Raw genomic sequence first — 23,348 nt, forward strand, 5'->3', positions numbered from 1 at the left:
TCCTGAGTGCATTACGGCGTTTAACTTTCCTTCTGATCCCCCATCAAAAGGCAGGGCCTCCTTGCAAGAAGTAAGGCACTAAATCACTGGGCGTGGTCAGGTTCTCCTACCATCTGGGAGAAAAATCTCAGGTGACTTCTTTACCCTCTCCCATTATCCAGAACCTTTGCAGGAATCAGGAGTCCCTCTCCACTACGTTTCCTGACCAGTACACTAGAGCGTAACTGATGGAGCATTGCATGTAGAATTCCATATTCTCCTCAGTTTCCCATGTGGTTATGTACGTGGACAAGCAATAAAGCCTCTTCTTTTGGACCTAGAGTCAGTGGCTCCTGGAGGCGGCAGAGGGGTCCCATAGGCCTGCTGGACCCCACCTCAGTGTTGCCTCTCACAGAAGGCCCTGCTGGGCAGACAACAATGTTGACATGACCTGGGGTGTTCATGTGGAGTAATTATTTATATATGTAAATGGACAGGTAGGACATCATGACCTAATGTCACATGTTTTTCTGAAATTGTTTAGGTTGTCATTAGCCAAAAACAAGTGTGTGATTTAAAAATATATTGTTTGTTGTCCTTAGGTTGCAAGAGCGAGGTTTTGATAAATACAGGGAACTGTATGAGCGGCATATGAGGTTTGGTGCCTGTAAGTACGGTAACCATGGTACTGTTTTAGTCATTGTGTTTGATTTAGAATCATGTCGGACAGAGATGGAAGAGACCCGTTAGGTCACTTGTAATCCATCTTCTAGTCAGGGCAGGATTGTTCCCTCCAGAACATTTTATAGCATATTGGCCGTTTAGTTTAACTACCCTAAGCAATGAGGCTTTCATCACTCCCCTTGGGAAACTCTCCCATAGACTCCTGGGGTATGTCTACACTGCACCTGGGAGTGGGTCCATACACAGACTTGTGTTAGCAGGGCTCACCCTGATGTGCTCAACATTAGTGTACAGACACTGCAGCTCAGGGTGGCACTCAATCTCTCAGTGCCCGCCCTCCCCCCCACACTCGGAAGCCTGAGGTGCAACGTCTACACAGCGATTTTTAGCGTACTAGCACAAGTCTGTGGACCTGGTCTGGGAGGCTCACTCCCAGATGCAGTGTAGACAGACCTATAGAGCTCATCGTCAGATTTTCCCCTAAAGTTTCCTTGCAGTTGGTTTACCCTTAAACAGAAGTGCCACGATATAGATGAGATTAGGGCTAACTCTGAGCTTCGAGAGGCTGAGCTGCACTGAATTCCCTGAACACTTTCATTTTAAAATTGTTTCAGTGACCAAAATTTCATTTCAATTCTCGCAATTCCGAGAAGAGAATCCAGCACTGTCTCAAACTCCTGAAGACCTGGATGCAACGTTCAGAGCAGAGCACTTAAAGGTGTGTGATGATAACCTGACAGCTGCATTCTCTTCTGATGCTAGTACCTATCGCTCCACATAAGTAAGTTTTCTGAATGCTCACGAGATTTTGTCTATTCAGCAACGTCTCTTGAAAGTGTTGTTATAAGGGCAGCAACACCTGTGACAGAAAATCTCAATGGGACTTAGAAAAGTGGGATGGTGACACGAAACCTTTCACTCGAACCGTGAGATGAATACGCTGAGCCTCTGCTTTAGAGAGAACACCGCTCTCTGTGAGTTGGCACAACTGTTCAGCCCTCTCGCCACTGTGTACTCCACTTTACACGTCTATTCAGGGGCTTGCGCCAGACCTAGGCCGGTAAAGTGAGTACACTGCAAGTATCTGTGGATCCTGTAACTAGCATACGGAACCCTCCTGCCTGTGGAAAGTACAACCCCAAAATAGGGTGACCAGATGTCCCATTTTTATAGGGACAGTCCCGATTTTGGGGACTTTTTCTTATACAGGCACCTATTACTCCCCACCCCTGTCCCATTTTTTCACAGTTGCTATCTGGTCACTCTACCCCAAAAGAAAGATTCAGGAGGATACCGTCTATTCTATGAACTGCCCAGAGACATGGTTTATTATTATTAATTTATTTGTGCTGGACTAGCCCCGAGCAGTCCCAACAGAAATCAGGACTCCATTGTGCTAGATACTGTACAAACCCATTAAGAGAAAGTCCCTGCTCCGAAAGACCTTACAGTCAAAATAGACAGACAACAATTGAGAGAGAGGAATTATTATTATCCCCATTTTACAGAAGGGGCTCTGAGTCACAGCAAAATTACGTGACTTGCCCACGAGACAAGGTGGGTGAGGTAATATCTTCTATTGGCCAATTTCTGTTGGTGAGAGAGACCAGCTTACAAGCTATACAGAGCTCTTCTTCAGGTCTACGCAGAGCTCCTCTTCACCTAGACCTGAAGAAGAGTTCTGTGTAGCTGGAAAGCTTTAGAGAGCCAACTTCAAATCCGAGCATCGCTCATGAGTGAGCACGGAACTAGTGTCTGATTCCTGTCTCCAGTTCTACACAGGAGGCTATTCACAATTTGACCCCAGTAGTGGTGTCTCTCACTAGAGATCCAGACAGGATGTTGCATACTAGTACTGAGATGCACTGGCAGAGCAGGGGTGAGAGGTGGATCAAAGCAGGTACAGTAGCTGCTCTTAGGCAGTGTGCTTGGTTCAGACCAGTGCTCTCACACTCTTGATTTCCCTTCTGAATTCTTAAAATAGGTGTGTGGGGGGGGGAACAATTTCACATGCATGGTAGCTAATTTTTCAGAGTTACAGAGGACTTTTTATTTTGTCCACCCATGGTAAGAGCGAGACACAGGTAACAGAGCTCTTCATCTGGCAGGGACCTAGACCTAACACAAAACCACCACAGCCAAACAGCAGAGCAGGGAGCCAGAGATATGCAGGATCCCTCCTTCAGCATGCCTCTGGTTTCTTGTAGTCTGTTTCCCCACCGTTTCACAATGCAAACAGCGAGATAACAGCAGATGTGTCTGGACAGAGGTAACTTTGAAGCTGAATTGAGTGTGGTGCTTCATAAGCAGGCACAGCTGAAAGTTATGCAGGGAGCCAGTTCGTTTACACTAGGATGTGCCTCTGGACTGGGGTGTGATTTGCTGGAAGTGTTCAACTGCTTTTATAACAGATGTATACTGTGTAGACATATGTATTAGCAAAAGCCAATGATTTACACTGGACTGGAAACCAGTTTATGTACAGGAAGGTAGCAATATGATATGTTGGCTTTTTCTTCCTGATTCCACACCTCTGCTCCTTCATTCACTCCCAGCAAGGGTTTCTTCAGATTCGTGTCACAGAACTACAGTCAATAATCTAGGGCTGGGCTCCTGTTGAATAGCCCCTTTATTCCATGAGGAGTTTCAATCCTATTGTCTCCAGTACATCACACTCCCCATCAGTACCCGGCCAGAGCTGGGGAAGCTAACGATCCAACCAGAGAACCAAATTTGGTGATGAATCTTGGTCACTTGCCACCTGAGGCACATTGCGCGTACATGAAGAGGAAGTGGCAATACCCAAAGATAAGTTACCACTCCATGGGCCTGAGGCTCTCCTGTGTGGTGCCGATCACCCCCAGCTCCCATGGAAGACAATGGGATTAGAAGGTGTTCGACACCAAACCTGCATTGTGAACAAGGGCTGGGCTGTTATGTTGAAATCCCTCCTGCTTTCCAAAGCAGAAAATGTTACAGAACCCATAAATTTACATGAAAATTACCTTGATTTACATCACAAGCAGTGGATGTTTTTTTTTATTGTAGATCTAGAAATCCATTATACTACTTTCCCCCGTGAGCTATGTGCATGACAAAGCCTCCTATCTAGAACTGTCTGCTTTTGCGCGTCATAAAAAGTCTTTGAAAAATGGAAGCCAGAGCAACATTTATTTCTCCCCGCCCACCCCCTCACAACCAGGAGCTCATTTTTAGCTAGTTTGCAGAGCTAAAATATACATCCTCGGGCTGGTTATAAATTAGGGCTCTTGTTATGGCCAAAATCAGTCACTTCACGCAGGAGAAAGGCATAAGCCTGGAAGCTACTGAGGTGGAGCTCTAATCTCCCAGAGAGAGAGAGATAGTGGGGAAGGCCTCTTTCTGCATTTCAGAATTAGCTGTTGCTTTAATGTAACCCTTCTGCCCGTCAGAGTTGGCAGCAACAAGGGCCGGGTTCAATATCTAGGGGTTCCATTCCAATAACACAATGCAAACCGGCTCGAGCCCCCACCCAGTGACCTGGGACAAATATATACCACCCCCGCTGGGCGCCTCCAAGAGGCAATACTTCCCCTCTCGCAAGCACATAGTCTGAGTGTAGCAAAAGTCTTTTAATAACAGAGAGAAACAATGTGGCATTATGTTGGGGAAACACCACCAACCGGATTCATAACACAACCCATGAGCAAAAACAACCCCACCCCAGGCAAATTGGGGCATGCCCTTTTCCCTTTGGTTCTTGAGTCCAGCAACCCCAAAAGTCCAATGCCCCAAAAGTCTCTGTCCCTGGTCAGGGCAGCCCCAGAGTTCGAAAGTTTATCGGCGGAGCTTTACCTCCCAACCTGGGTGGAAATGGGACGGGGGTAAGAGGCACCTTACGTGATCTGAAGCTGACCGCCCCATAGCTCCATAGCGGCGCTCCGCTCCGCTCCGCCAGCCGCCCCACAAAACTCCTTCGCGCAGCTGCACTCCGCTCCACCAGCCGCCCCACGAACTCCTTCGCTCAGCTGCGCTCCGCTCCGCCAGCCGCCCCACGAACTCCTTCACTCAGCTCCACAGCCCACAAGCAGCTCCTGCCAGCCACACACTGCTCCGTGTCGAACTGCTTCACCAGCCCTCCCGCAAACTGCTCCACAATATATCTTCAGGCTCCCCCACTACTTAACACAACACTCAGTGATTTCAGCTCTTAGGTGAATTCAGCTTATAGTAGGGGAGCCCCAGTGCTGGGGCACTGTCAGCCCAAAGTGAGCTCAGCAGCCTATAACTAGACTTCTAATAAAATCAAAATTAGCTCTGATATTCCACAGTGGAGAGAGGAGGAAGTGCAATCAGCATGTAAGGCCCTCACCAAGGGGCCCATGCCACCAAGTATTAATACTTGTCCCCAGCCTCTCTCCATTCACACAGTTTTGGAACCCATGACCCTTGCCTAGCGAGTGCTACTTAGATGATGGTGAATCCCTCCATCGTAACAAAAGGCCACGTACAGTTCCAAGCACAGTTCCCATAATCAGGGTAATAACAATTTATTCTTCCTGCCCCAATAACAGAGACACTGGGGATCCCACAGCAGCCAAAGTGACCATTTGGGCAGCTATGGTCTCATTCTAGGCGGGGTGGGTGTGCCTATGCAAATGAGATCTGCCCCTGAAGTTCTTTTCCACAACTTGCCACACCTCACCACCAGATGTCAGGGTGGAGCTCATCCTGACACTGCTTACATCCTCCCCCCAGCCGAGACTTTGTCGTCCCGACAAATCACACTCCCTTTATACCAACTCATTGGTTTCCTCCAAAGGGCCTCAGGAAGCCCACTTTAGCTTCCACAAGCCTGTGTGCTAAATGTATTGGCTCCTCACTAGTCACCCCAGGTGCATCATAAGTTAACCGTTTCACTGGTCTTATCACCCTGTCTCGTCTATTGAGAATCTCTGTTGCCGAAGTAAGGGGAACATCCTCTTGAGTGACGGATGGAGAGGCTTCCCTGGAGGGTCCCTCGGCTACTGGCGTAGGCCCCTGCACTCCTAGTTCTAACGCTGGAGGGTCCAAGGTGCCCAGGACATCCTCTACCTGTCTGTCCCCATTGTCCAATAACCTGTGTGTGTCATCACAGGGGGGTCTCATCAGCAGCACCGGGGTATCAGAAAGGGGCCTAAATAGTTCCGCCATTGGGTTTAGGGCGGAAGAGGGAAAACTCTTGTTTGGTTCAGCTGATCGAGACTGAAATCTTGTCTCCATCCCAGGATACACCAGGGTTGTGTCTTCCTCCTCAGACTCACTCTCAGATGTGCAGAATAGGGGTAAGTTAGCTGCAGGGGGCCCACTGTCTGTGTTGGATGGCGGCTTTGGTCTAGCACCTCTGTTCTGCCCGGCGGCCCTGCCGTGGCCCATCTCACAAGGGGTGCTTACCAATTCCCCCACAGGGAGCAAAAGGTTTCTATGCACCGTCTTTATTTGCCCTGGACCGTCTTCAGGTTTGATCTTGTAGACCGGCAGATCTCCCAGCTTTTCCATCACCAGGTAAGGTATTGCCTTCCATCTGTCAGCTATCTTGTGTTTGCCAGCAATACCCAAATTTCGCAGAAGGACTCTGTCCCCCGGCTGGAGCTCCTGCGAACGCACTCTAGCATCATATCGATGTTTGTTGCGGTCTGCGTTCTTCCGAGCCGCAGCGGTAGCTAAGCGATAAGCATCCCGCAGCTTTTCTCTTAGTCGGGATACATATTGCTGATGAGTTTCATAGCTATCTCCATCTTCTGATACACCAAAGCACAAGTCTATGGGTAATCTTGGTTCTCGCCCAAACATCAAGAGATATGGGGTGACTCCCGTAGCATCGTTCTTTGTGGCATTGTAGGCATGCACCAGAAATGCGACATGCTGGCTCCAGGTTGCCTTCTGCTCTGGTCGCAAAGTTCCCAACATATCTAATAGGGTTCGATTGAACCTCTCTGGCTGAGGATCACCTTGGGGGTGATAAGGCGTTGTCCTAGACTTTTTAATTCCTGCTATCTTCAGCACCTCCTTCAGAAGGTGACTCTCAAAATCCCGCCCCTGATCAGAGTGTATCCGAGCCGGGAATCCATAGACTGAGAAATATTTGTCCCACAATACTCGAGCAACGGTGGTGGCCCTCTGATCACGTGTGGGATATGCTTGTGCATACCGTGTAAAATGGTCAGTCACTACTAGAATGTTTCCAACATTCCTCTTGTCTACCTCTACAGACAAGAAATCAATGCATACCAACTCCAAAGGTTTGTTGCTGGTGATGTTCTTGAGATATGCAGCCCTCGTGGGCAGAGTTTTCCTTTGAACACATCGAGCGCAAGTCTCACATTTCCTGCGAACATCTTCAGCCATTCGGGGCCAATAGAACCTACTACGAATAAGTTCCAGGGTCCTCTCCATCCCTAAATGCCCAAAGTCATCATGCAGGGCCCTCATGGCCAGGGCTCTGTACTTTTTTGGCAGTACTAGTTGTGCTCGTTGTTTTTGTAAAGGGTCAGTGGTCATTCGGTGTAGCACTCCCTGAATCAGTTTTAGTTTGGTCCATTCTCTCAATAGTAGTTTACCCTCCGGGTTAGGTGGGACAACCGCAGTTGGGCTTCGCCCCTCCCTTTTGGCAAGTAGTGTATCACGAATGTCAATATCTTGCCGCTGGGCTTCTTGCCAGTCAGCCGCATTGAGCATGGGCAAAGGAGATTGGTCTAATGCAATATAGTTCACCGAAGCAGAAGGCATGCATTCAGGGGGCAGGCCCAAAGCTTCTGCAACACATCCCTGAAAGTCTTCACGGGCCTCTGGCTCTCGGCGACTCACACTGCAAATAGCTCTCACTCCATCTGTGGGTATCACAGCAACTTCTGGAGCCTGCGGACGCCTGGACAATGCATCTGCATCTACATTGCTTCTCCCTGATCGGTACTGAATGCTGAACTCATAGCTAGCCAAGGCGGCCACCCATCTCTGCCCTGTAGCATCCAGCTTAGCACTTGTTAACACATAAGTCAGTGGATTGTTGTCTGTCCACACCTGGAACTGAGCACCATACAAGTAGTCTCGAAATTTCTCAGTGATGGCCCATTTCAAGGCCAAAAACTCCAGCTTGTGGGTGGGATAGCGAGTTTCACTATCAGACAATCCTCGGCTGGCAAAGGCTACAGGTTTACATTTGCCTTCCACTTCCTGGTACAGGACTGCTCCCAGACCCTCCAAACTGGCATCAGTATGCAGGATAAATGGTTTGCTTGGGTCAGCAAAAACTAGGACTGGAGCATGAGTTAGGCAAGTAATGATTTCTTGAAAAGCCCTTTCACATCTCTCATCCCACCGTGGCCCAAATGGTGCAAAGGGGCCATTGTGTCTCTGCACAGGAGGCTTTGGGGACCTCCCCTTATTCTTGGACTTAGATTTGTTCTTGCTGGACTGATGTCCCCTGGTAAGATCATTCAGAGGCTTTACAATCGTAGCATAGTTTTTCACAAATCTGCGGTAGTAGCCACTAAATCCAAGGAAGGTCTTGAGTTCTCTGTAGTTACTTGGACGTGGCCATGTAGTGAGTGCTTCTATTTTATCAGGATCAGTACTCACACCTTCTTGGGACACAATGTGACCCACATACTTCACTGAGGTTCTGCAGAACTGGCATTTGTCAATTGAAAGCTTCAGACCATAATCCTCCAACCTATCAAGCACTTTAAGAAGTCTTTCTTCATGCTCCTCTAAGGTTCTTCCAAACACAATCAGGTCATCCAAATAAACTAACACTTGCAGTAAATTCATGTCTCCCACAACTTTCTCCATGAGACGTTGAAAGGTGGCAGGTGCTCCAGAAATCCCTTGGGGCATGCGTTCGAACTGATAAAACCCTAATGGGCAGATGAAGGCTGTCTTCTCCTTATCTTCTTCTCCCAGAGAGATCTGGTAGTATCCACTTCGAAGATCCAACACAGAGAACCACTGGCTTCCCAGCAAACAGTCTAAGGCGTCTTGCACTCGAGGCATAGTGTACTGGTCGACCACCGTACGGCTGTTTAGGGTGCGGTAGTCAATACACATCCGGATTTTCCCATTCTTTTTGCGGACTACCACAATGGGTGAGGCGTATGGGCTGCGGGACTCTGTAATGATGCCATTCGCAGCCAGCTCCTGAAGATGATGTCGCACATCTTCCATCTCAGAGAGAGCAATCTTCCTAGATCTCTCCCTGAAAGGTCGAGAGTCATGTAGTCTGATATTGTGCTCTACTCCTTTTGCACATCCCACATCCCACTCATGCAGTGAGAACACCTTGGATCTTTCACAAAGTTTCTTCCTCAGGCGATCTTTCCAGTCCTCGGACACTGGTGAATCTCCAAAGTCAAACTTTGCTGGGTCTATTGCCGGAACTGGAGTTTCATACTGGGGTTTTACAATCGACTCAGGCTCAAAGAGGTCTGCTATCTTTTGTCCTTGCTTCACAAAAATATCACGACTCGTTTCATTAGCAATCAGTATAGTCACCCTTTCCTGGGCTTCAGCAGGTAGGGTTATGACTCCACTGGGGACCAGCACTCCTTCAGGGAGCTCTCCTCCCATCGGCTGCTCTATCATTGCTAACGTCCCTTTACTGCCTTTCAGACAGGTACTCATGACAAGCACTTCTTGCTCCGTCCTTGCAGGCACTACTAAGGGGGTTGTGCCCGCGTACTTCAGTGCCCCAAGCGGTAGCTCAGATGTGTCCCTTTTAGCGCTCTCAATTTTCCTATAGGCTTCAGCACAAAGCGTATGGATCATCAGGGTATTCAGGTACTGGTCCCCAGCCCGCCTTCTGCAGTAATCCGCGAGTACCTTGAAGAGACTGGAGTTGGTCCCTATCAGCACAGACACATCAGAAGTCCCTTTAGGGTCAGGGCATATTAAGGCAGCTGTGTCTACCTCTTCTCTTACCCCAGCAACCTCCTCTGGGAATTCCAGGTGCACTATGACATACCCTTGATAGGGGTATTCATCCATGCTGAGGCCACATAGGCCAAGGCCAGTCAGTGGCTGTATAGGCAGGTGCCTAAGCATCTGTTGGTAGAATGACTGAAATATAATAGTCACTTGAGATCCAGTGTCAAGCACTGCTTTACACTCCACCCCTTCGATCCTCACCATGACCTCTGCTCGAGGCCCTATCAGTCCTGCAGGGATCCCAGCTGGAAAGTCTTTTCTGGGGGAATCTTCAAATCCTGCAGACCTGGGGGGTCCCCGTCCCCAGACCCTCTGGCAGCTACCGGATCTCTCCCAACTGATCCTCAGCTTTCCATACACTAAGGAGGGGTTTTCTTCATTACGGCACTTGGCAGCACTGTGTCCATCCTGACCACATCGGTAGCAGAAGAATTGACCTTTCCCCCTTCGCCTGGGGGGGATGGTGGCTCTAAGTGCGGGCTTCTCAATCGCCACAGTTTGAGGCTTCTTATTCCTAGAAGTCTTAACTCGGTCAACGGTACTTTGCAGCTCAGCTATCCGTTCCGTCAGGACCTGCATTTGTTGGGCAAGTTCCTCTCTGGTGCTCACCATCAGTACACTGGCCATTTGCAGTGGTGTTGTGCTGGCTGGTTCCGATGTTTGGGCTTCCCAAAACTCACTGGCAGCCTGCCTTTCTTCCTCCTCTCGGACCTCTTTTATCAGCTGGGAGTAACTTGGGGGATGTTCCCGTCGTTCTCTTAGCCGGAGATGAAGTAGAATCGGGTTCTGATACTGAGTTCCTCTTACAATTTGAGCCAGTCTGGTCTGATCCATCTGCTCAGCAGTCACTGCTCCCCTCATGACAGCTCTCTGAAGCAGTCTCTCCAGTCTCTGTATGTAGGCTGAAGCCTTCTCGCCCTTTTGTTGTCGGGAATTAAGGAACTTACAGTAGCTGTCTTCAGGGCCCTCTACGCTCCCAAAGTTGTGTTCAAGGGCCTCTAGGCAGTTCTTCACACTGACCCCAGGGTCAATGAGCTTCAGGGTGCGAATCACATCTAATGCTGGGCCGCCAAGACTCTCTATAAGGCATCTTCGCTTTTCTGCATCTGGTACGGCCCACTCTTGCAGCATTTCAGTGGTATGCTCTAACCAGGGTTCAAACTCCTCCTCCCCAGCAAATAATCTTAACTTACGACAAGAGTCTGACTCAGCATGGGGCAGCACAACCTTTTCCAATATTTGCCCCAGAGCTTTTGTCCAATCATCAGCCGAGGCTGCAGCCTCCGAGCTAGAAGCTGCTGAGCCAGGGCCCAACAAACCTGACATATTAGCCATTATACAAACAGTAATTTCCTCAAAATATAAGCACAAACAAAAAAAAAATATAAATTGTTTCCCAATGTAGTGGATCACTCAACAGGTGCTTGCGAGGGGTACTGACCCAGGCGATCCCGGACGAGCCCCCAAAAATGTAACCCTTCTGCCCGTCAGAGTTGGCAGCAACAAGGGCCGGGTTCAATATCTAGGGGTTCCATTCCAATAACACAATGCAAACCGGCTCGAGCCCCCACCCAGTGACCTGGGACAAATATATACCACCCCCGCTGGGCGCCTCCAAGAGGCAATACTTCCCCTCTCGCAAGCACATAGTCTGAGTGTAGCAAAAGTCTTTTAATAACAGAGAGAAACAATGTGGCATTATGTTGGGGAAACACCACCAACCGGATTCATAACACAACCCATGAGCAAAAACAACCCCACCCCAGGCAAATTGGGGCATGCCCTTTTCCCTTTGGTTCTTGAGTCCAGCAACCCCAAAAGTCCAATGCCCCAAAAGTCTCTGTCCCTGGTCAGGGCAGCCCCAGAGTTCGAAAGTTTATCGGCGGAGCTTTACCTCCCAACCTGGGTGGAAATGGGACGGGGGTAAGAGGCACCTTACGTGATCTGAAGCTGACCGCCCCATAGCTCCATAGCGGCGCTCCGCTCCGCTCCGCCAGCCGCCCCACAAAACTCCTTCGCGCAGCTGCACTCCGCTCCACCAGCCGCCCCACGAACTCCTTCGCTCAGCTGCGCTCCGCTCCGCCAGCCGCCCCACGAACTCCTTCACTCAGCTTTTAACACAACACTCAGTGATTTCAGCTCTTAGGTGAATTCAGCTTATAGTAGGGGAGCCCCAGTGCTGGGGCACTGTCAGCCCAAAGTGAGCTCAGCAGCCTATAACTAGACTTCTAATAAAATCAAAATTAGCTCTGATATTCCACAGTGGAGAGAGGAGGAAGTGCAATCAGCATGTAAGGCCCTCACCAAGGGGCCCATGCCACGAAGTATTAATACTTGTCCCCAGCCTCTCTCCATTCACACAGTTTTGGAACCCATGACCCTTGCCTAGCGAGTGCTACTTAGATGATGGTGAATCCCTCCATCGTAACAAAAGGCCACGTACAGTTCCAAGCACAGTTCCCATAATCAGGGTAATAACAATTTATTCTTCCTGCCCCAATAACAGAGACACTGGGGATCCCACAGCAGCCAAAGTGACCATTTGGGCAGCTATGGTCTCATTCTAGGCGGGGTGGGTGTGCCTATGCAAATGAGATCTGCCCCTGAAGTTCTTTTCCACAACTTGCCACACCTCACCACCAGATGTCAGGGTGGAGCTCATCCTGACACTGCTTACATTAATAATGCGAAAATGCTAGACTGCAAAGCCGCTCCCGCTTGCCCCCCCCCCCCACTAACAAAGCAAACAGTTTGGCATTTTTCTAAGAGAAGCAAATGGCTCTGCTGTTCATTCCTACAAGGAAGCATGGTGCTCAACCTCATGCAGCGCTTGGAGCCAGCCCCAAAGTGAAGACGTGTTTATATTTTCTCTGCAATCATCTGTCAGTACATTGCAGGGTAAATTAACTCGTGTGTCTGATGGAAAGAAAGCCTCTTGGCAAAATATTATCGGGAAAAGGCTACTAATATAAATGAAAGAGAGCCGAGCTTTGTACATAAGACGTGTAAAATATAAACTATGGAGAGTGTTGTCTCCTGTGTCAGTTAGCAGACTTTGAATTAAAAACCAACTTCAAGGGCGAAATGGGAGATACAGCATCTATAGATGTATATTATTGGGCCAAATGCTTTGGTCCCAGTTGGAGATGAGCAAATGTTGGAGGAGATCTTGTTTGTGAATATCGTATTTGGAATCTCAGTCTCTCTGTCACATTGTTACAGATTTTTAGTTGGGGGTGCATGTGTTGCATACACAATCGTGAAAAATTCCTGATGGGTATTTGGCCTGGAACTCCTCTCCTCACCCCACGCTTTCTCTCTTCACCAGATCACTTTATTTCTACAGGTTTGTCATGCTCGTGACCCTGTAAGAAGATATTATCCTGATGGGCAGAAATTCTTTCTTCTTTTTCCAGACGGGACAGGTCAGGTTTTGTATCTCGCAAAGATGTATTCCTTTAAATAGTGGGTCAAATTTCAGAATGATCTAATTGAGGATTTTTCTGGCTAGGAGTTTCCGCCTGTACTAACAGATAAACTAGATCTCAACATTGTGAGCCAAATCCGCAGCTGGTGTAAAGCAGCTTCAGTAACTGCAGAGGTGCTATGCTGATTAAAATCAGCCAAGAACCTGACCCTTTGAGTCTACTGAGGGTAGTGTTCCACTGAAATCTGCCTTATTGCAGGAGCTGTGTGTGGGGGGGGGGGTTGTTTTTGGGGGAAGGGTTTTCCTTAACTATTTCGCAGTTATCCATCAGGTAACATTGCCGTCCTGATCGTGTATGTCAAGGAAGTACAGTTTATATACGTCATCCTAGAGGATCACACATACTCAGGGATTCAAGCATTCTTCACAAACCGCGGCTATGCCACGTGCTACCATAGGAATGGGCTCATCTGGTGAGCACAAGTACTGTTAGACAGTCTTCCAGCCAGTACGAATGATTACAGCCAGGAAGCCCGGGCCTAATGATCAGTGACTGGGGACACCACCTTGGCTTTTGGGGTAGGGAAGTCTCAGCGGTGAGGATAGCTAAGCAGGCAGGAGCAGCTGGAGATTTGGCACACTTCCACCGGCTGCAGTGCTGCCAACTCTCCTAGGGAAGGAGCTGAGCCACTTGCTAGCTGGTCACAGAGGAGGAGCGATGTGCCACTGGGACTTGGGGGAGCCCAGCTGTGTGGGTGGAGAGGGGGTTGCAGAGTGACAGAAGCCCTGCTGTCCTTTGGACTGCTCCTGGTGCATCCAACAGCTAGGTTCTAAAACCTATGGGTGCTCATTTGGCCAGTCCAGCCTTGATTGATTATTGAGTATTGCAGCAGCACCTATGAGCCCCAATCATAGACTAGGGCCCTGCGCTAGGTGCTGTACAAACACAAGACAAAAGGTGGCCCCTGTCCTGAGGAGCTTGCAATATGTGCATAAGATAGGACCCAACACATTCATACAACAAACAAACAGGGGAGCACAAGGTAACTATGAGCCGAAACCGATCAGCATACTCCACTTAAGAGATAGCGACAGCGGACCAAAGGCAGCCCACTACCCTCAGGCTTAATCCAGAGGTATAACCTTCATAGACTACAGGCCATATGGTACTCCATTGTGAGCTGAGGCAAGGACCATTCAGCCCGAGACATGCTAGTATTTGTAGCAAGAGTGTCACAGTTCTTCTTTAAAGGGGACAGTAGCTGCTGTCTGCTCCATTTTATATACATTAATTGTAGACTGAGGTCTTTGGGCAAGTTGCCAGTAATTCTGAGTGTTCAGAATTTCAGAGTTTCATTACCCCAGTTACACATCTCAGTCTATTGCTACCCCCTTGCTATCAGTTGGCTTAAACCCAGTTATGCCACCATTCCTGGCTTTTACCTCCCAATTTGTTTTGCCCAGACTCTGTATATTAGTCTGTGCATCGGAATGGCAATTGCAAGGGCCAGTATCATTTGGCTTCATGACAACCTTGCATTTGGTTTGTTTCTCATATCCAGTGAATGCTCCAGGCCATAAAGCATTGCTCAGATGACCAATTTCTTCCATAGACTAAACCCTAATATCTAATGATAGATTGTTTGCAACAGGAATCCCTGCTTTTTAAGTCATCAAATCCTAATTTCCAACCCCCGGCTCCCAGAAAGTTTACCTTAAAAAAAGCCAGGGAATGAAAGACATCAATGCAGCACATAAATATCAGTTTTTCATTTTAATCTCTTACACGGGGAAGCAAGTGTGTGCTGATTTAAATTTTACAAGTCCTCCCTGTGTTGAAACTAATTATTGGATACATTAAATGTCTTACTGGCTGTTACAAATCATTGCAAATAGCTTTTGTAATAACACATCCATAAAGGCCACTACCCTCCCAGTATTTGCCTCCAGACACATTGCTCTTTCATCCATCATGAAGCAGTATGATTTTTACAACACTGTAACACAGCAATTCCTAGCAGCAGTAAAATACCACTGACCCCCTAGGCTTGAACCTCTGTTTTCCACCTCTTTCTCCTGCTGTCTTTCCATTACTCTTCTTTGTCTCTCTGGTCTGGAAATGCTTGTGCAGTCGCTTTAAGAACGCAACGGTGGCTCCTCTTGTTTTCAGAAGCATTCCAGCCATTTGTTTCCCTTATTTCAGTCCTTCTCGCTCTCTTCGTCTACAATTGTGATTGTAGAATAATGGTCCCTCGTTTTTATTGTTTGCACCAACTGGAGTCATATCACATCACCTACACTTGTTCGTATTCCGATGGCATTTGGGCCACAGTAGCAATCATGGATCAGAACGAGAAATATTATAGTGCAGCAGCGAGAAGCAAATCCCAGAGAGAAGCAAGCATCATAGTCACAATCCTATTTTCACCATGAGAATAAGTTTATGGAAATGCCCTGCCTCTGAGTAATCTTAAAATTTAAGATTGCTTAACCATGTGCTTCTCATTCCATGATCACAACTTACAATGCACTTAGTTGATCTGCCTCTGCCTTTCTTCAATTCTTTGAGTTAACACATAATCACTCCAGGTTTCTTTTGGGATTGGTACAAGTTTTTTGGGGGGAACATTAGGGCCACGATCCTGAGCTGGTGTAAATGGTGTAGCTGATTTACACTAGCCAAGGATCTGGTCCGTGATTTATAGCTGTACTGTTGTGAGAGGGGATACCTTTGCTCGGTGCTTCACTGTAGAGAGAAATTAAGGGCTATATAGAATAAATGACTGTTACAGTACATTTTTTAAAACCCTTGGTTTCAAAATAAAACTAACGCACTTTTGTGCCATCTAATTTTAACATAGACCAGTTCAAACATGTCTTCAATTTGTGCTCCAGAGCAGCCTAGCAGGGGTGTATTATTGTTTTGCATTTCTTTTAATACTTGACACATAATGTAACATGTCTGCTAAGCCATTCACCGGCCATTGTTCTGGTCAGTTTTGTGTTGTGGTGAGGTAAGAATCAATTTCTTTATATTTAAACTAGACAAAAATTCAGACTGACAAACAGGCTGAATTATAAAAACTATCTGAACTCCTCATTTGGGGGCCATTTATCAGCTCTCAGAGTGATCTCCCTGATTGCCTCTCTGCCCGTGTTGTATCTTGTGAATTTGTGATTTTCCATTTCATTCAGCTATCTTTATCCCGCAAGTCAGCTCGCTCGCTCATACAAACACAAAATATACAGAGAACATGTATTTAGTTTTAATTGAAATGCTGCACATGTATAAGGTACAAATACATACAGATTCCCACTGATTTCACTAGGTCAGGATCAGATCCTTTTAACGTATGGGCAAAATCATAATGAAAATACGAGGCCATCAGCTGCTGTTATTTACACAGAGGCAACCCTCTAGCTGGAAGGGCGTGGGGGTTGCCAGTGGAAATGATGGCAGAGTTTGAGCCACAGCATCAAAACTGAGCAAGTGAGGTGAGTTACATTAAAGCGAGGAGAACAGCGGCACAGCCCCAATTCACATACATTTCTCCTCCTTCAAGCTGCCAGGATATAGTGTTAGCTCCTGAGAGTGTAATTCTTCAGAGATTTAATCTCCTTGTCTAGGGGTTTTCAAACTTCATTGCACCGCAACCCCCTTCTGACAACAAAAATAACTACAAAAAGAAAAGGAGGACTTGTGGCACCTTAGAGACTAACCAATTTATTAGAGCATAAGCTTTCGTGAGCTACAGTTCACTTCCTCAGATGCATATCGTGGAAACTGCAGCAGGCTTTATATATACACAGAGAATATGAAACAATACCTATTCCCACCCCACTGTCCTGCTGGTAATAGCTTATCTAAAGTGATTTCCAGCACAAATCCAGGTTTTCTCACCCTCCACCCCCCCCACACAAATTCACTCTCCTGCTGGTGATAGCCCATCCAAAGTGACAACTCTTTACACAATGTGCATGACAATCAAGCTGGGCTATTTCCTGCATAAATCCAGGTTCTCACATCCCCCCACCCCCATACACACACAAACTCACTCTCCTGCTGGTAATAGCTCATCCAAACTGACCACTCTTCAAGTTAAAATCCAAGTTAAACCAGAACATCTGGGGGGGGGGGGGTAGGAAAAAACAAGAGGAAACAGGCTACCTTGCATAATGACTTAGCCACTCCAAGTCTCTATTTAAGCCTAAATTAATAGTATCCAATTTGCAAATGAATTCCAATTCAGCAGTTTCTCGCTGGAGTCTGGATTTGAAGTTTTTTTGTTTTAAGATAGCGACCTTCATGTCTGTGATCGCGTGACCAGAGAGATTGAAGTGTTCTCCGACTGGTTTATGAATGTTACAATTCTTGACATCTGATTTGTGTCCATTTATTCTTTTACGTAGAGACTGTCCAGTTTGACCAATGTACATGGCAGAGGGGCATTGCTGGCACATGATGGCATATATCACATTGGTGGATGTGCAGGTGAATGAGCCTCTGATAGTGTGGCTGATGTTATTAGGCCCTGTGATGGTGTCCCCTGAATAGATATGTGGGCACAGTTGGCAACGGGCTTTGTTGCAAGGATAAGTTCCTGGGTTAGTGGTTCTGTTGTGTGGTATGTGGTTGTTGGTGAATGTGATATATGCCATCATGTGCCAGCAATGCCCCTCTGCCATGTACATTGGTCAAACTGGACAGTCTCTACGTAAAAGAATAAATGGACACAAATCAGATGTCAAGAATTGTAACATTCATAAACCAGTCGGAGAACACTTCAATCTCTCTGGTCACGCGATCACAGACATGAAGGTCGCTATCTTAAAACAAAAAAACTTCAAATCCAGACTCCAGCGAGAAACTGCTGAATTCGAATTCATTTGCAAATTGGATACTATTAATTTAGGCTTAAATAGAGACTTGGAGTGGCTAAGTCATTATGCAAGGTAGCCTGTTTCCTCTTGTTTTTTCCTACCCCCCCCCCCCAGATGTTCTGGTTTAACTTGGATTTTAACTTGAAGAGTGGTCAGTTTGGATGAGCTATTACCAGCAGGAGAGTGAGTTTGTGTGTGTATGGGGGTGGGGGGATGTGAGAACCTGGATTTATGCAGGAAATAGCCCAGCTTGATTGTCATGCACATTGTGTAAAGAGTTGTCACTTTGGATGGGCTATCACCAGCAGGAGAGTGAATTTGTGTGGGGGGGTGGAGGGTGAGAAAACCTGGATTTGTGCTGGAAATCACTTTAGATAAGCTATTACCAGCAGGACAGTGGGGTGGGAATAGGTATTGTTTCATATTCTCTGTGTATATATAAAGCCTGCTGCAGTTTCCACGATATGCATCTGAGGAAGTGAGCTGTAGCTCACGAAAGCTTATGCTCTAATAAATTGGTTAGTCTCTAAGGTGCCACAAGTCCTCCTTTTCTTTTTGCAAATACAGACTAACACGGCTGCTACTCTGAAACCAAAAAAATAACTACATGACTTCAGGAGGGGGGACCAAGGGCTTCAGCCCCAGGTGTAGTGCCTGTAACCTGAGCCCTACCACCCAGGGCTGAAGCCTTTGGCCCTAGGCAGTGGGGCTTCAGCCCCGGGCCCCAGCAAGTCTAATGCCAGCCCTGACGACCTCATTAAAGTGGGGTCATGGCCCACAGTTTGAGTACCGCTCTTCTAGCCCTAGAGTGAAATCCAGTGGTCCTTTGGACTCACACTGTAATAAAAGTGTCAGACTGCGTGTTATACACAGCATCAAAGCCTGTTTGGGGGAGCCTGAAAGGGTTTACTCTTTGATTCCACTATGAGGAGAAATGGCTAGGGCATGACATCACCATTCAGAATGGAAAATGGGTCACAAAGCACTTTGGGCCCAAAAGGCTTGCACTGCTAGGCCAAACCAGAATAGGTGAGCCCTCCTGCCCCCATCCCACTCAAGAACTTCTCAGAGTTCCTGCTGAATAAACACAGCAGAATGAAATTCAGTCCTGGGAACAGGAACCAAACTAGGCTGCTGCACCACTTACACTTCGCTTACAACCTTAAAATAGGGCTTACGTGGTACATCAAGCGAGTGCAGCTGGCCCTCTGCGCTGGGGTGACCTTCACCCACCAGGGCGTATAATAGAGCAACACAACACACAGAATAAGTGCCTAGCCACTCACTGTCAAAGTGGCTGTACTTAAACCCTCAAGAAAAGCTGCAGTGGAAGTGTCATTTTGCTCTGTTAGTGGGAATTAGGAAACAAAAAGCATCGTAAAATCATTTTCTGGGGGTATATCAGCCCACAAAGTAACAGAGGAATTAAGTTCCACTCATATAGGTCGTTTTTCATCTAACTGTATGTACTGTGTGCTCCTCCCCATGGTATGTGAGTGCCTTACACTTACGATCAAAACACAGTAGAAGGACCCTCTCAAGGCCTAGTCTAGTTTTTTTTCTACAGGCAGCTGGAGTGAGCAATTGTGATGCTACTTTAATAGTTTTTTGTGGAATAAGTGTGTGACTTTGCCTCTCAGCTTTGGCATTTGCGATGTTCAGTTAAATAATCCCCTTTTGAGGCCACTGAAAATAGTACTCCAAAAACGGCTGTTGGAGAACAGCAGGTGAGAGATGGTCTTCTGCTTGGAAGTGGTTAATCTTATAGCCAGAAATCCTTCCAAGAGGCTATGTAGGGAGCTGCCTTCTTCCACAGCTAGCCATAAGCACCCATTGGGAGCAGCACACATACACCTACCTGCTCCAACTGCTTTACAAGTATTCCAGTGACCTCTGTTGCATTTTGAGTACCGACAGCAAGGAGTTCAATGGTGAGTGTGTATAGTGTAGGGGAAAGACTGCAGCCCGGCTCGGTGCCACTGTGTAAAAGAAAAGTACCAAAGGGATACATATCAATGGTGAGAGCTCCCTTAGCTCAGGAATATAGATCAGAGGTGGGAAAACACCTGTATGGTTTTAGCATCAAATACTTGCTCAGCTGTGGGAGGTGTACCACACACACACTGGCTTCCCCTCATTTTGACAGGCCACTCCCATGAAGCGTCTGGTGGCTGTAGAGTAGCTATTTGCCTAAGATGAAGCCCGTATGGTCCAAGTGAAGCAACTGGACTTCCGTTAAGTTGGATCAGATGCAATGGGGTCAAAAAAAGCTCATCAGCCACAGTCTGGGGCCGATTTTCAAGAACTCTGCTCCCATTCAGGGAGCAGATGAAGAGCCCTGCATGTTGAGCACTGAACTTCTTTAAAAACCCAGCCATAAGTATTATCACAGGACCTAGGCTCTTTTGAAACTCTGGCTGCAACTGTGGGGGGCTGAGCCCTTGAAAATCTGTTTCCTAGAGCTCCCTCCGCCTTCCCCACTTTCCCTTCATTATGGAAACTGTGCTAAGTAGGGCTGGTCAGGAACATACCAAAACTGTTTGAGGGAACAGGTCATTTTCAACAAATTTCTGGGCTCAAAATTTTTTGGAAAATTTGTTTTGAAATTGTCTAAACATCCCATTTTGACATTGCCAAACAAATGTCCATTTTGTTTTCAATCTGAACCAACCTTTCCTTTAGAAATTTAAGCTAATTATAGTACCAATTTTAATAAAAAAGTCAAAATTGAAACCAAACATCACGATTGACCTGACCAGATTTGATTTATTCTTTCTTTGATTGTCAGCTCACAAGAACTTTTGAGCTTGGCTTTTCATCCTGATTGGTGCTGGGAACATTTTTTCAAAAAAATCTCAAAAACGTTCCTGGGATGAAAAAAAACATTTCCTACTCGGCTCTGCTTACAAGTGCATCCATCACTCGATAGGGGTTACTGTAAATGAAGCTTTTGTGTTTGACTGAGTTCACAAGCAAAACATGCCAGGCATGATTCGGATCTCCTTCCTACTGCAGAGTATCAGGAGAAACTACACTGATGGCAACAATTACACCAGTGAGAAGACAGTGGGTCCTAAGAGGCCAAAGAGAGACATTCTTCATTATTTATATTCCCCAGGCAGTGTGTACTTTGGTCTTCTGCATGCCTTAACTCAGACTCTTTCTCTAGGCTGAATCTGGATAGCCACACTGGCTCCTACTTCGATAAGAAAGGAAGAAGACAGAAGCACTGGAGTTGGCATGACTTCAGCCATCATGTTCATGCACCACCTTTCCAGCCCATCTGCATGAAACTAAACATCTATATCAGGATTAAAATTGTGGCTCAGGAGAAAATTTACTTATCATTTGCTAAACAACAAAACTGCATCCATTTCAACATGGGGGCTAGGCTAAAGGTAAGTTCTCAGAACTGAGCATCAGTACTACAGATCCATTTCCTATTTACCAATTAATGGGACTAAGCTGTCCCAAAGGACAGGGCATTAACTTCTCCATAGAAAAGGCTCAACTGAGATGTGACATTTTCTGGAGTCCTGTTAGTGCCCGTTGTTAAAAATCCTTACTGACTACTTAGTTTATTTCACATCTGCAATTGCTGCTGAATAGAGCTAGCTGGAAATTGTACACTGGAGCATTCTTCTGTCAGAAAATGCTGTTTTGGCCAAATTGAAACTTCCACTGGGACTGATTCTGATGAAATTTCATTTCAGAAAAGAAATAAAAAGCATTTTGATCAGGTTAAAACATTCCATTTTAACATTTTCAGAACAGAAAGTTTTGATATTTTTGTTTCAACATTAATTTTCATTTTGAAATATATTATAGAAAATAAGTCAATGGAACCAACAAGTCAATGGGGAGGGATAGCTCAGTGGTTTGAGCTTTGGCGTGCTAAACCAGAGTTGTGAGTTCAATCCTTGAAGGGGCCATTTAGGGATATGGGGCAAAAAATTAGGGATTGGTCCTGCTTTGAGCAAGGGGTCGGACTAGATGACCTCCTGAGGTCCCTTCCAACCCTGATATTCTATGAAAAGTTTTGATTTTCTCGAAACAAAATGTTTCAATTGACCTGAAACTAATTTTTTTCCCCCCAGAATGGTTTTTCTTCCAATTCAGAACTAATCCTATGAAATGGAAAGTCTGGTTCCTGCCCAGCTAGCTCTCCTGCTGAACTTGGCTTAATAGGGTAGTGAACTTGCAGGCATACATGTGTACATCAGTGCCCTCTGCTGGATGAAAACAGAACTACTCAGCTCTTGACCATTGTTCCTATATTACTAACAGCTATGGAAATCTCTTAGCTCAAGTGGTATGGGTCTTGTGGCTTTGAAGTGGGAGGGATAGCTCAGTGGTTTGAGCTTTGGCCTGCTAAACCCAGCGCTGAGAGTTCAATCCTTGAGGGGGCCATTTATGGATATGGGGCAAAAATTGGGGATTGGTCCTGCTTTGAGCAGAGGGTTGGACTAGATGGCCTCCTGAGGTCCCTGCCAACCCTGATAGTCTATGAAGCAGGAAGATCCAAGTTCACACCCATAAACAGTAAGCTGGAGTCCACAAGTCCCAAGACGTTTCCTCAGCTGTTGTACTGATTACTGCACCGCTGAAAGTCCCACTACACAACCTCCCCACGCTCATCTTTTAAAAAAATTAGCTTGTGGGAGAAAGACAAATTGGAGATGGAGGGATTAGTTCCACCTGTCTTCACTCAACTTTACTCAGTTCCTGTGTGAAGGACCTAGGGACACTGTTGGACCCTCCTGAGACTTTTAATAAGGGTTTGCTTGGCTTTGTAGAAATTACTCCAGAATGTGACCTCAAATAAAATCAAAATGCATTTCTTGTGGCATGCCCTGATAACAGGGGGGGGGTCTCACAGAATGATGCATTGTGGGATTATTTTCAGTGAACAAAGGACGCACCAGGAGGATTTCACAGTAAACAGGTGTGAAGAGTTTAATTTACTTTCTGCAGCAAATAACCCCTATCTCACGTGGACTACTAGGGACACAGCTTCAAGATGTATAACTATGGGATAACATGGTTTTGGTAATTAAATATTCATGGTAAATAGGCCCAATGGCCTGTGATGGGTTTTTAGATGGGGTAAGATCCAAGTTACCAGGGAAAGAATTTTCTGTAGTATCTGGCTGATGAATCTTGCCCATATGCTCAGGGTTTAGCTGATCGCCATATTTGGGGTCGGGAAGGAATTTTCCTCCAGGGCAGATTGGAAGGCCCTGGAGGTTTTTCGCCTTCCTCTGTAGCATGGGGCACGGGTCACTTGCTGGAGGATTCTCTGCTCCTTGAGGTCTTCAAACTACAATTTGAGGACTTCAATAGCACAATATAGGTGTGAGGTCTTTTTTAGGAGTGGTGGGTGAAATTCTGTGGCCTGCGTTGTGCAGGAGGTCGGACTAGATGATCATAATGGTCC

General features: G+C 46.6%; 1 protein-coding gene across 1 annotated transcript in view; it reads left to right on the forward strand.

Moving 5' to 3' along the window:
• ERICH6B (glutamate rich 6B) overlaps positions 1–23,348 on the forward strand; it is a gene marked incomplete at its 3' end in the record, with an annotated part of 71,924 nt that overhangs the window by 48,128 nt on the left and 448 nt on the right. The window contains exons 10-14 of the mRNA XM_084621583.1: positions 582–646; positions 1,278–1,381; positions 12,950–13,038; positions 13,351–13,503; positions 21,081–21,309. Of these exons, the coding sequence (XP_084477709.1) occupies positions 582–646; positions 1,278–1,381; positions 12,950–13,038; positions 13,351–13,503; positions 21,081–21,309 (640 nt within the window). The remainder of the gene's footprint in view (positions 1–581; positions 647–1,277; positions 1,382–12,949; positions 13,039–13,350; positions 13,504–21,080; positions 21,310–23,348) is intronic.

The sequence above is a fragment of the Lepidochelys olivacea genome (genome assembly GCF_965140295.1).
Source record: "Lepidochelys olivacea isolate rLepOli2 genome assembly, chromosome: 1".
Classification (NCBI taxonomy): domain Eukaryota; kingdom Metazoa; phylum Chordata; order Testudines; family Cheloniidae; genus Lepidochelys; species Lepidochelys olivacea.